The sequence below is a fragment of the Notechis scutatus genome, chromosome 5 (assembly GCF_049901735.1).
Source record: "Notechis scutatus isolate UNSWTSFEM ecotype Mainland chromosome 5, rNotScu1.2, whole genome shotgun sequence".
NCBI classification, from domain to species: Eukaryota; Metazoa; Chordata; class Lepidosauria; order Squamata; family Elapidae; genus Notechis; species Notechis scutatus.
This window is the reverse complement of record NC_142013.1, coordinates 16,533,238-16,546,807: the sequence shown is the minus strand read 5'-3', so window position 1 is coordinate 16,546,807 and position 13,570 is coordinate 16,533,238. Positions and strand designations below refer to the sequence as shown.

Genomic DNA, 13,570 nt, shown 5'->3' with positions numbered 1-13,570 from the left:
GGATTATGCTGCTTTCAAAAAAGATGTTTTATTTGTATTCTTTTTCTTTTTGTGAAAACTCAAATAAAATTTACAAAAAATAATAATAATTCAGGCACTTTGCAACTGGAGCAGTTTAGGTCATATAATCACCAGATGTGATCTTCCTGGGAGGCTTTCAACAAGCAAAGTCAATGCAGGAAACTTGGGTCATTTAACAACTGCATGTTATGCATATTGACTCTGGTTATTTGCTTAATAAACATAGCAAAATGGTCATAAAACCAGGCGTGATTTATTTAATAACTGCATTGCTTTGCTACTGATGTTCTGGTTCCAATTGTAGTTGTAAGTCAATAATTAACCCTAATACTTTTTTTTCCAATTGTTTTCTTGATCAAATTCAATCATTGCATACAATTGCAATTATAAGTTATCAGTATGATTGTGTTATTGTGAGTCTATATGATAATCTCTGAGCATTCACAGGGTATATGTAGAACCACACTGTTGTAATGGTTAAGGTATCAGGGTTAGAGACTTGGAGACTTCTAGTCCCACTTTGGTCATGACACCAGCTGCATGATCTTGGACTACTTTTTTCAGCCCTAGGAAGAAGAAGACAATGAAAAATGCTACCTAGAGAATGGCAGAGGAGCATTGCCAGATGTCAACTGTATCTTCAAAGAAGAAATTTTAAGTGTGTGACCTACTATTACACTATCTACCCTGTTTCCTCAAAACTATGACCTACCCTGAAATAAAGTCTTAGCTTGATTTTTACACATTTGCCCAATATAAGCCCTACCTTCCAAAATAAGCCCTAATTAAGATCCCACCCACTTCAGAGTATACAGGAAAAATTAAGCTAGGATGGGGATGGGGAGTGGAGCTGCCCTACTACTTACCTTTGGACAGTTGTAGTCAGGCCTCGCATACCCCGAGACCTGCCTTGCCACCCCATTTCTCCTGCAGCCCGCAAGGCTGGCAAGGCTCTCCTGAAGGCCTCTGTAGCCGATTACAAAGCTCTGGATCGATCCAGAGCTTGGTTATCAGCTGCAGAGGCCTTCAGGAAAGACTTGCCATCCGCAGAAGAAAAAGTTCCTGAAGGCCTCTTGACAGCGAAAAGGAGGCCGGAGGTGACACGCACAAGTGAGGTTAGTCAGTGGATGACATCTCCTAAAAAATAAGACCTGGTGCCTTTTTTGGTGGCAAAATTATATAAGACAGGGGTTTCATTTTGGGGGAAACACAGAAGTGTTTATACTTTAACTAAGAAGCATGCAAACATGTTAATATGTCACTTCTATACATGTTTGCAATTTACTTGAATAGTTATATAGGGATAAACAAATTTGTACTTGGTTTGGGAAAAGCTAAACAATTTTTTGTTCCTGTGCCCAGCATGTCAGAAATTGGAGGCAACATTGGTGGTGAGTCACTGCTACCATGTCTTCCTTGATTGGTGGATTAACTCATGTCTTTCTTTCCAAAGCTTTATGAGAGACAATTAAAATCACACTGCCTCTGGAAGTCTTTTCACAGCAGGCTAATTCTCAAGTGTAAATGTGCCTGAAGAATCAGCTGATGAAGGGAACATTTCAGCTCAAAAAAGGAGAGACAGCTTGCCAGTTGGACACTGTAAAATGAGTATGAAATAAGAGAGTGAAGTATGAATCAGCAGAATGGCATGGCTGGTAAACAGTCTTGAACAATTTAGGCAGTTTCAGTAGATAATAACTTTCAGATTCCAAACTGTAGAAAGTAATCCATCCACTCTATTTTCCCAGTTTAAGTGTTGAGTTCAAATCTGGATACCGCTGCATCAGAAGAATGAGGCAAATCAGAAGGGATGCTTTGTGGTTGATCAGTGAACTGAAAATGGTGGAGCAATTAAGGAAACTGGGTTTAATGTTAACAAGAGAAGACTGAGAATGAACATGATAGCACTTCTCCAGTTCACTAAAGGTCCATGATTTATTTTCTGATCTTCCCAGAGTATGTGGAATAATGGCCTCTAATTGCATGAAAGCAAATCCCTGTTGAAAGTTGGCAAGAATAATAATAGATGACCATTAATCAAGGGCTTTAATTAAAATTTAGCTAGTAAACTCTTGGGACAAGTGCATTCCACCCTTTTCCCTCCTGCTCCTTCTTGCTCTCAGGTTCCTACTTGATCTAAGATCTAAAGTAACCTCCTACTTGTTTCTTAGGCCATTTCTATTTACCCCTTCTTATGGAAAAAAAACTCTGCATGTGTTATAACCTCATCCGATTCGTATATTATCAATCACAAATATAATAATGTAGCCCAATTGTGTGGGGTGTCATGGGACAAGATGACAAAATTTGCCTTCTCCATTTGGTCATGTTAATTATTGTATGATTAGCTTATCTTTTTGGGAATGATTTGGGCAGCCATCCAGAAGTGGGATTCTACCGGTTCGGACTGGTTCGGGCGAACCCCTTGTTCCCATGTTCAGCTTGCTCCAAACCGGTTCGCTGCGACGAGGAAGTGGGCCTGCCCACCCACCCACCCCTGCTCTTTCCTGTGCTTTATGCCTTTGTTTAGAGCACAGCTGATTCACGCAGCAGAACAGTTTGCCATGCCTCAGCTGTTTTCTTCACAGAGGCTTGTCTTTTTTCAATGTGGAATGTGTGCACAAAGCACACAATGACCAAACCGGTTGTTATACTGGTGGAATCCCACCCCTGCAGTCATCTATGCTGAGTTCTTTAGTATGGTCCCTTGAACTGAGCAAGGAATTGGACTTGAAGAATAAATGCCCCCTTCTAACTTTTAGGATTCTAACATTGTAGTTTATAATTATTACAAATTCAGACATTACATGTGAGCTAGTATGAGAGTGAATTAGTGACCTAGGTCACATCCTGACAATGACAGCATATTTTCTGCGTACGTTGGAGGAAGTGATGGAATCTCAATGTATGCAGAAAGTGAAATTTTGTTGAAGAATATGTATCTTTCAATTAAAAAGACTCAACCAGTTCCTCATAATGTATATAATTGTACATATTTATAGAGTGTCTCTCTCTCCTGGCTTCCTTGTTCATTATATATAATGACCTGTACATGATTCATGAAAAGCTATGTAATATTAAAATTGATTGCTGTATATGCTTGCAGATAAGCCAAACATTTTAGATGCCAAAAAATACCCCCCCAAAATGGGTTAGGATTATCCAAGTATGGACATATCCATGAGTTTATATGATAATATTTTTTTTAAAACGTAGTTGTGTATCCCACTTACATTCAAATCATCTGCAGTTTAAGTGCAAATTCTTTTTCTTTTGTTCCTTTGAATATTTTTGGAAGGAATTATTACAATTTTATAGTATTGGTTTTAAGAGATATGACTTTTACAATAATCCTCTGCTATTTTATTTAATGTATGTTATTGTTTTTAAACTTCATTTTACTATATTTCAAATCAGTTTTTATAGTTTCTCCAGAATTCTTTAGCTGCTGGATGGATTAGAAGTAGGTCTGTATCTATGTACTTCAGGCTGTTTATAAGGCTCTCCAAACCACAAATATATCAAAAACGTCTTCTCACCCTTATGAGTGGTATGTGTCTTTCTCAATCTTGTGTCCTCTACCAGAGGCCTGGGGATTCAAAGGTTCTGCACAATGTCTTAGTTTAGCTGTTCCTAGCACTGCGCCGGAGGTGGTATTCAGCAAGTTCTGACCAGTTCTGGAGAACTGGTAGCGGAAATTTTGAGTACTTCAGAAAACCGGCAAATACCACCTCTGACTGACCCTGCCCCCATCTATTCTCTGCCTTCCGAGTCCCAGCTGATCAACTGGGTCTTCTTTTGTTGCCCTGCACAGGAGAACGGAGCTGCAAAGCAGGTTAGTGGGGTGAGGAGGGAATGGAGATTTTACAGTATCCTTCCCCTGCCATGTCCACCAAACCACTCACCAAACCACACCACACCCACCAAGCCATGCCCACAGAACCTGTAATAAAAATGTTTGAATCCCACCACTGCACAGTGCTCTTCTTGAGAAGGAACTCTGATGTTTTCCTTGGGATCTGTTGGAGTCACTCTCCCAGCTTAGGAGTTACAGCTCCAAGTGCTCCCACTATCACTGGGAACATTTTGGCCTTTTCTTTTCACATTCGCTCTAATTTCTCCTTCAGGCCCAGGAACTTCCCCAGCTTCTCATGCACCTCCTTCCTGATGTTGCTGTCTTTTGACACTACTGCGTCTATCACCACTGCTATCTTCTGGTCCTTGTCTCTAATACCACAATGTTTAGTTTAGTTTAGTTTAGTTTATTGTCATTGCACCTTGTACAACGAAATGAAATGCCATCTTCAGTGTACATTACACATAAAAAAATAAAACAAAAGCACAAATCATTCACATTCTATACAATTGAATTGATCCATTATCAACTGTATAGTGCAATATTGCATTAACATTGCACTATACAGTAGAATTTAGTAGAGTTACTGCTCTGGGTTAGAAGCTGTTTTTCAGCCTATTTCAGAGGTGGTATTCAGCAAGTTCTGACCAGTTCTGGAGAACTGGTAAAGCGGACATTTTGAATAGTTCGGAGAACCAGCAAATACCACCTCTGACTGGCTCTGCCCCCATCTATTCTCTGCCTCCGGAGTCCCAGTTGATCAGCTTTTTGTTGCCCTGCATAGGAGAACGGAGAACGGAGCTGGAAAGCAGGTTGGGGGATGGGAAGGGAATGGGATTTTGCAGTATCCTTCCCACTCTTGGGGGAATGGGGATTTTGCAGTAACCTTCTCCCTGGAATGGGGAAGGAATTGAGATTTTACAGTATCCTTCCCCTGCCACACCCACCAAGCCACGCCTACAGAACCGGTAGTAAAACAATGTTGAATCCCACCACTGGCCTATTTGTCCTTGTTTTTATTACCTGTCAGATGGTAATAGTTCAAAAAAATAGTGCCCAGGATGAGATGGATCTTTAAGTATGTTTTGAACTTTTTTGAGGCAGCGGGAGCTATAAAGCTCTTCCAAAGAGGGAAGAGAACAACCAATGATCCTCTGGGCAATGATGTTAATCCTCTGGAGTGCTGTCCTATCTGCCATAGTGCAACTTGCAAACTATACATGTGCAGTAAGTGAAAATACACTCTATGCAGTGATGGGATTCAGCCAGTTCACACCAGTTCAGGAGAACTGGATGTTAATTTTCAGAGCAGTTTGGTGAACTGGTTGTTGGAAGAAATCATTAGGGCAGAGAACCAGTTGTTAAATTATTTGAATCCCACCATTGACTCTATGGTACAGCAGTAGAAGGTCACCAGCAGGTTTTCATTCCGTTGTTGTTTCCTGAGAAGTCTCAAGTAGTATAATCTCTGCTGGGCCTCTGCTTGGCCAATCAACCAGTGTCTGGTTGATTGACCAAGACTTGCCTGTTCATCTGGATCATAAAGTCCCACAGGATCTTATTACCTTCTATAGAATCTCCCATTGGGACTTTGGAGGGTCTAACCCCAAAAACTGTGGAGATATTCCTCTACACAATACCAGCTATTTAGTTGTACCGTTCATTGTTGTTCTATTTTCTCTAAACAGATTGATTTAGCAACTAGAAAGATAATTGTTGCAATAGTGAATTTCAGTGCTTCCATTTTTAGAGCAGAATTTGATGGATATGGATTTCCACATCCACCCACATTACAGGAAATGGTTTAAAAGGGAAAAAAAGAAATAATTACACATTTACAGTATTTTGATTTTTAATTAGCTGTATTTGCTATGAAATATCTCTTCGTCAAAAGCTTAACGGGAACACCATATTCCACTATCCCTGCCCACATGGAGCTAATGATATTTTGTGCAAAATCCAATCTCCAATTTTTAAAATTCCCCTTGTGGGAAAAATATTCAGGAAAAGAGAGATAGGTTGTATGACCATGAATCTAACTGAAAGGGGAAATATGTGTTAGCTCTGAATGACAATAGTCTGATCTTGTTCATGAGTTGCTGAAGATATGCAGGAAAGTAAAAATGTGAACCTAATTATGAATTAAGAGTTTAAAAGGAATGTCAGAAAGTATGAGTTCGAGTCAACTACATTTGCTCTGGGTACCTATAAAAATAGGAATTTGATATTGGTGTCAGGCTTCTCAAAAGTCATACTTGAACTAGAAAATTCATGGACACCAATTCAAAGGAGATAACTCTTGATCAAATCAGGTTTTATTACAGATATTAAAAAGTGTTTAATCTGAAGAAAATGAGCACACTTGAATTACAGAAAGTTTTGTGCAGATATGTAATTGAAAGTTGGTTACTGCTACTAAATGCAGTAACAGTAATATATAATAGAAGAAAAGTATGCAGGAGAATAAACTCTTAATTCATTGGTTCAACAGTGAACAGGAAATGAGTACATGGCCTCCCTTGCTTGTTTAATGTATTTATGATTAAATGTATAAGGAATACTTGTGGTGACATAATGGTGTTTTTGTTGAGGGCATAAATGATATCATCCAAACATGATAGCATGTTGCTGGCTAAGAACCCAAATGCAAGATAGTATAAGCCAAAAAGTATGGAACTGAAAATTAATATATGGGTGATCAAAGTACATGTAATCCTTGACTTACAACTGAGCCCAAAACTTATGTTGCTAAGCGAGACAGCTGTTAAGTGAGTTTGGCCTCATTTTACGACCTTACTGGCCACAGTTGTTAAGTGAATCGCTGCAGTTGTTGAGTTAGAACACATGGCTGTTAAAGGAATCTGGGTTCCTCCTTGACCTTGATTGTTAGAAGGTCGTAAAAGATGATCACATGACTCTAAGACATTGCAACCGTCATAAATACGAGCCGGTTGCTAAGTGTCTGAATTTCGATCACATGACCCTGAGGATGCTGCAATGGTTGTAAGTGTGAAAAATGATCATAAGTCACTTTTTTCAGTGCCGTGGTAACTTTGAATAGTCACTAAATGAACTGTTGTAAATTGAGGACTACCTGTAATTATGTCAGACAGGGAAACTGGAGCAAATGCTTGCAAGCTTTAGTTTTTCATCATTTATGTAAAGCTTGCAAGCATTTGCTCCAGTTTCCCCATCCGACATAACTACATCTGACATAACTGTGAAGTTGTGTTCCTTGCTATACACAGTTTCTCCAAGATGGAGAAAAGCTTGAAGATATTGTAAGAAGTACTCATATACATATACAAAGAAGCTGGAAATCTACTGGAAGAAAAATTATAGTACAATGAAAAACAGGTCACTCACATGAATTCCTTTTTCACTTCATAAGAAAAAGATTTCCAGGATCCTAGAATTCTGAAATTTAAAGCATTGTTGTTACAATTAAATTAATGGTACAATTAAAAGTTTGCTTTAAGCTTGCTTTTTGAGAAAGTAATATTGTTCATTTATCCAGAAGAAAATTTATCCCTGAAATATAATAATAATTTATTGGCTGGAAAATGTGAGGATGATTATGATAATTTTGCAAAATGTATCCTGCATTAAAATCTTGATCTTGGTCAGGTCAGTCAGAACTTTGGGTCAAAATGGTAGCTTTTGAAGTTAACATTAGTTTTAAAACACTAAAATGTAATTGAATTAAAATCTTTCCTCATGGTTACACATGGGAGGAAGATAATTTAGAATGCATATGTGCACCAAATTGTGTCCAGTTGTGAAGTTGTGTGATATCACTAATGAGTGCATGGACTGACCTGAAATACCCATTTATTGACCATCTCATTTGTGGATTGTGAGATGGCAGGGGAAATTTCCAACTATTGTCACTGTGCAAACAATGGTGGGAAGTTGCTTAGCAAGACAGATGTCAGTTGAATCAAACTGGCACTGATTCATGACATGGGAAAACTTTTAGAAGCAGCAACAAAAAGTTCCATGACATCTTAAAGTCTTCAGGAAAAATGCGAGAACAATGCTGCAGGAAAATGACAGGAGGTGATGTGTATCTCAGTCTTTTTCTGACCTTCCCAAAGGTATTCATTTAGCTGTCACTGGAGAGAAGACAGAGTTTTTAGAAAATGCCATACAGAAGATAGATCTAGATTCCTCTAACAATGATCTGAAACCTACACACACACACACACACACACACACGCACGCACACACGGACCAGGGCTCCATCTCTTTCTCTCTCTTATAGACAGACAGACAGACAGATAGATATAGATAGATATAAATATAGATAGATATAGATAGATATTTAGAATAAGTACCTAAATACCATACTTCTGTGTAGCCTTTACTTGAAGAGTGAGTAGTAGTGATATATATAAGTGTATGTTTGCGTCTGTCTGTCTGTCTCCCCCCCCCCAATCTATGCATCTATCTGTCTTGAGAACATTGATTTGACTTTCTTTGGGAAACAGGTTCAGCTAACCATAACTTATTATGGATAAAGCTGCCAGGGTGGTGGGGTAGAGAAATCATTGATCACTTGTAGAACATAGAAAGCTCCTGGCTTAGATGGACTAAATGGTTTGACTTGATCAAAGTCAGTAGTACCTAACATCTGAGGAATTAAGGACTCAAGAGTTTGGTTTCTTGATCTCAAATACTTCCAGAAATATGAAAACTTCTTGAAGGATCAGAGCTCACATTTTTCAACTTATGTTTATATTAAGGATGAAAGGGCAAGGATGGAAGGAGGAGGCACATGGGACCTGAAGTGCTTCCATCCTCTCTCTTAACCACCACCCCAGCTCCAAAATTTTCTTGAATCATTTTTCAAGAATGTTGAGAATTTAGAGGTTTTGATGAGAACAGAGAAACAAAGGCAACACATAAATGCTGGGGGAAGAAAGGCATTGAGTTCTACAATTGGGGAGCTTTCTTGGCTGGTTTATATTTCTGTTCCCACAATATGCTTTACTGGGTCAAAAGGGAATAATATGTTGTAGGAACTTGAGTGAGTTGACAATTTAATTTCCAGATGGTTGAATTTAGCCTGAAAGAATTCAGTCTTGCATAGAATTAAGCCCATTCAGCCATTTCATAGGAATATGTAACCCCAATTATGTGGCACGTATGACAAACTAGTCTTCTCATAGAGAACTAAATAGCCGGTTTTCTAATGCCCAATTGCTAATTGAGCAGTAGTGTCTGCACAAGATGTCTACCCAACATTGATCCAACTAAATGTGGTGTACAGTCAATGAAAAGTGGCAATTGCCATAGTAACTGATTAATAGAAAATGTATTTCAGAACATTCCTCTGTACAATTCCTGATTTTATTCTACTTCCTAGTATATGAACTGTAAATAATTGTTAAACTATAAAATAATTGTCTGTTTTCACACTGCATATCACCATATCGTTTCTTTTATAGCCCAGATCTCTATTATCTATATCTATTTATATCTGTCTATCTATCATCCACATCTATCTATCTATCTATCTATCTATCTATCTATCTATCTATCTATCTATCATCTGTCCATCCATCCATCCAAAATGGTTACATCCATCCAACATCTCTCTCTTATCATCATCATTTTTAAACCAGTTTTGAATACTCATTATTACACCTTGTGATTTTTCACAGAAAGTAATCATCTCACAGCCTTATATAAGAAAGAAGAGACCATCAATGTTTGGGAAAATGGTTACATCCAGAGCCCTCGTTTCCCACACAATTATCCCAGGAATCTGTTGCTGACATGGAAGCTACATTCACCAGGAAACTCTAGAATACAGCTGGTGTTTGATCATCAGTTTGGACTGGAGGAACCAGAGAACGATATCTGCAGGTAAGCTAATCAAACCACCAAGGAGGTCCAATGTGATTCATAATTGCTCGTTTGGTAGAACAACTTCAAGGCAGGCAAAAATAAGTTAGCCAAGTTTCTTAAAGATGTTTTTAAAAAATTAAAAACTGCAGTCAGACCAAACTTGTTTTCTTATTGATATAAGATTTGGGATGCTCATCCGTTGAAGGAAATTGTATCAAACAATTTCCACCTATGCCTGCTCAGCATGGATTTGCAAAATCCCTCCAAAAGCAGCTGAACAGTTTTTAAATGTAGCAGAAGGGGAGAGAGATTTAATCTGCTTAATGACATTCCCCAGTCATTAATTCTGACTAATTCTTGTCTTTTCACATATTCATTTTCTTCCTATTTTTATTTGGTAGTCTTGTTTTTCTCCTGGCTATCAATTATGAAATGTCTATATATCTCTTTTCATAAATGAGATTGTTAATTAAAAAGGTGGAAAAAAAACTGCATTATCAATTCAAATATATTTTTGAATTACAGTTAAATCTAATCAAATGTTCGACTCTGGATCTCACCTATTTCTTTATCCTGGAGTAGCCTATTTTTTTTTGACATAAGATCCCAATTTGCAGCTTAATGTTTCTTGGGCCTAAGAAGGTTTTGCTCTTTTATACTATACATTATCACATGTATTTTATTTGAGTGAAACAGCTGACAAAGCAAACTGTGGATGAGAAATGATATAAGGCATGAATAACGCTTGTTTTTATGCAGGACTTGTTCTTTGTAATGTTTATTTGAATAAAAAAATATATTTGGAGAACATAGAGGAACTATATTCCAAGTTTTCTGTCTGTTGAATGGCTCTTTAGCATTCAAAGTATATGGGTACATTTTATCCCATACTATGTCAAAAAGAGAATTCTGAAATTTTGCAGATTTGTTACCTAAGAACTATCCAAACACACCTGCATTTGGCATGATGTGTTTTCAAAAGCAAATTTCTGTGTCACTGTACCAGGCTTTTAAAAATGTGCATAAATAAGAACATCAGGTGGTATTTTCTGCTGGCTCATGATTTTAATAATGTTCTACAACTTTGTGATACCCATTTTTAGCCACAGGGAAAAAAATGCTGCAAGTCCCCCCCATCCACCCATATATTCTTCCTCCCATCTCCTTTAATGCAGAGAATATTCAAAATGTCAGTCATATGATCTGCAGTGATGCTTGACATTAACTGAGATTGGCTTTAGACAAGATTTGCAAAATCTTCTGGAAAGCTTTGCCATAATTGAATGGAGGTATTCAGAGACGCTGAGTCCCCAAGGAGCACAGGTTTTATTAGGAAGTGGATTTTGCCAGACCTATGTGGGACTTACACCAAACACCAAACTACTATATCTATAGGAAACAAATTAAAACCAGTTTTTTGGGGGGAGGGGAGTTTTTGCTCCATATTTGCATAATATAACACCATCAAAGCTAATACTGTGGAGTCCTTGAATCCATACGCAGGTTGTGGTACTAGTTTTCTGAATCCAGAGGCTGGTAGCTAACATGTTGAAAGTGTAGAAGTATTTTATGGACACTGTCTGAAAATCCCACCAACAGTCTTTCTAGAGAACTGAGCAGACTTTCAAAGTTGAGCTGTAGTCAGTGCCTATATTTTTTTTAAAAATGGCCCTGTGATTTCCAGTGCCAGCATGGAACTGACAGATGTTGCAGAACAAATGATGATGATGATGATGATGATGCTAGAAGCTTCAGGAGCCATGGTGGTGCAGTGGTTAGAATGCAGTATTGCAGGCTACCTCTGCCCATTGCCAGGAGTTCAATCCCAATTGGCTTAAAGTTGACTCAACCATCATTCTGAGGTCTGAAAAATGAGGAGTCGGATAGTTGGGAGCAATATGTTGACCCTGTAAACTGCTTAGGGAGGGCTGTAAAGCACTGTAAAGTAGTATATAAGTCTAAGTGCTATTGTTAGAAGCTGATTTTGGCTTTCTAGACTTACAGTTCCCATTTGTGTTTGAATAAAAGGATCATTAAAATGTGAAATGTTCATTGGGGGGAAAAATCCTCTCATCTTCTGCCTTGTATCATCATTTCTTTGCCAGACTACTAATCTATCACCTTCACTCCAGATATGATTTTGTGGAAGTGGAGGATATTTCCGAAATTAGCACTCTCATCCGAGGACGGTGGTGTGGATATAAAGACATTCCTCCCAAAATAACGTCAAAGACAAACCAGCTGAAGATCACCTTCAAATCAGATGACTTCTTTGTGGCTAAACCAGGATTCAAGGTTTACTATTCCCTGGTGGTAAGTAACATGATGGTATCTGGGGAAGAAACAAAAAACTGCCATAGGGTACAAGGTACAGGGTACCTTGTAGAGGGTGCAAGAAATTATTGGGGAAGGAAGGAAGAGTAATAAACTTCCAAGTTAAGATAATGAATCCTGCTTCCCTTTGGGGAATATGTAGTAGGGTAATTTTTGATGAAATCAGTAGAGGAAGAAAACTATTAATTAAAATTCACTACTCCTTCATTTTAATAACATATATAGGAAAATACTATACATTTGGGGCTAGAAGCAATCGGGTGAAGGCAGTGACAGAGATTTCCTCTACCCCTCAAAAAATACTGTGAAAGGCGACACTCTTATTCAAGTCCAACATTACCTCAGTTGAAGTCAGAGGTGGGGAGGAAAAATACCTTCAAGTGTTGAAACTCATGAAGCTAAGCAAAACACACACAGGTCATCAGCAATCAAAGATTGATTGATTGATTTAGGAAATGTATATAGCTGCCTATTTACTCATAGTGATTCTGGCAGCTTACAATAAAAACAATAAAAACACAATGTAGAAAAAATAAAAATCAATAACACCCCTGCCCTTGTGACAGCACACAATTAAGGGAGCCATTTGATGGGCTCCATCACACTCTGGGTTTCCTGGGCCCACTGGCAAAGCCAGGTCTTTAGGGCCTTCCGAAAAACAATCTAATTTCTGCAGGGATAGTGTTCCAAAGGGAGGGAGCCACCACAGAGAAGGCCCTTCTTCTGAGTCCTGCCAGATGTATCTCCTTAAGGGATGGGACCTGCAACATTCCTTGCCTCCTGGCTCTAGTGGGTCAGGTGGATGTGACTGGAAAGAGACGGTCCCTCAGATGCAGATATGAATCAACAAATGATTGTATCTTGAATACACTGTCTGTAGATCTTGATTTCTATAGAAAGGCTCTAATGTTGGGAAAGTTGGAAGAGAAGGTCAGCAGCAAAGTTTGTGGGCTGATTTACAGTGACATTGTTGGAAGAAGTGAAGGGCCAAGGTAGGGACAGATCATCATAGAGAAAATCTACCTATGTGGACTTAACACCAACCTGATGGCACGTTGTCAGGTGCTCAGCATGATTATCTGGTGGTAATGTAGGCTCTGTGGGAGTGGTGTGATGGCCTAGAGGATGCTTGCCTCCCACTCGAAAGGTTGTGAGTTCAATCCTAGGCAGTAGCAGATGTTTATCCGGGCGCAAAGAGAAAATATATGCTGTGAACTCTGCATAGGTGTCAGGAAGGGCATCCGCCCAGTAAATGCTCATCTCCACTCAGTTTTCTCGACTCCACCCCAAATCAAGGGATTAAAGAGTCATAAAAAGACGAAAATGTAGGTTGTGCGGCTTCTTTTCAGATTAGAGACGAAGTGTTGGAATAGTCTCAATATCTTACTCAGATTGAAAACATTGTTTAAGGAAGCAACATTGTTCTCAGCCAATGTAGAATTTTTATTTACTTATTTATTAGATTTTCATGCTGTCCATCTGTCACATGATTCTGGGTGGTTTACA

General features: G+C 38.6%; 1 protein-coding gene across 2 annotated transcripts in view; it reads left to right on the top strand.

Annotated features, from left to right (window-relative positions):
- The window catches only part of PDGFD (platelet derived growth factor D), a 186,523-nt gene that overhangs the window by 104,648 nt on the left and 68,305 nt on the right, over nucleotides 1–13,570 (top strand). For both annotated transcript variants that reach the window (XM_026675624.2, XM_026675623.2), the window contains exons 2-3: nucleotides 9,544–9,748; nucleotides 11,863–12,043. In XM_026675624.2, the coding sequence (XP_026531409.1) occupies nucleotides 9,544–9,748; nucleotides 11,863–12,043 (386 nt within the window). The remainder of the gene's footprint in view (nucleotides 1–9,543; nucleotides 9,749–11,862; nucleotides 12,044–13,570) is intronic.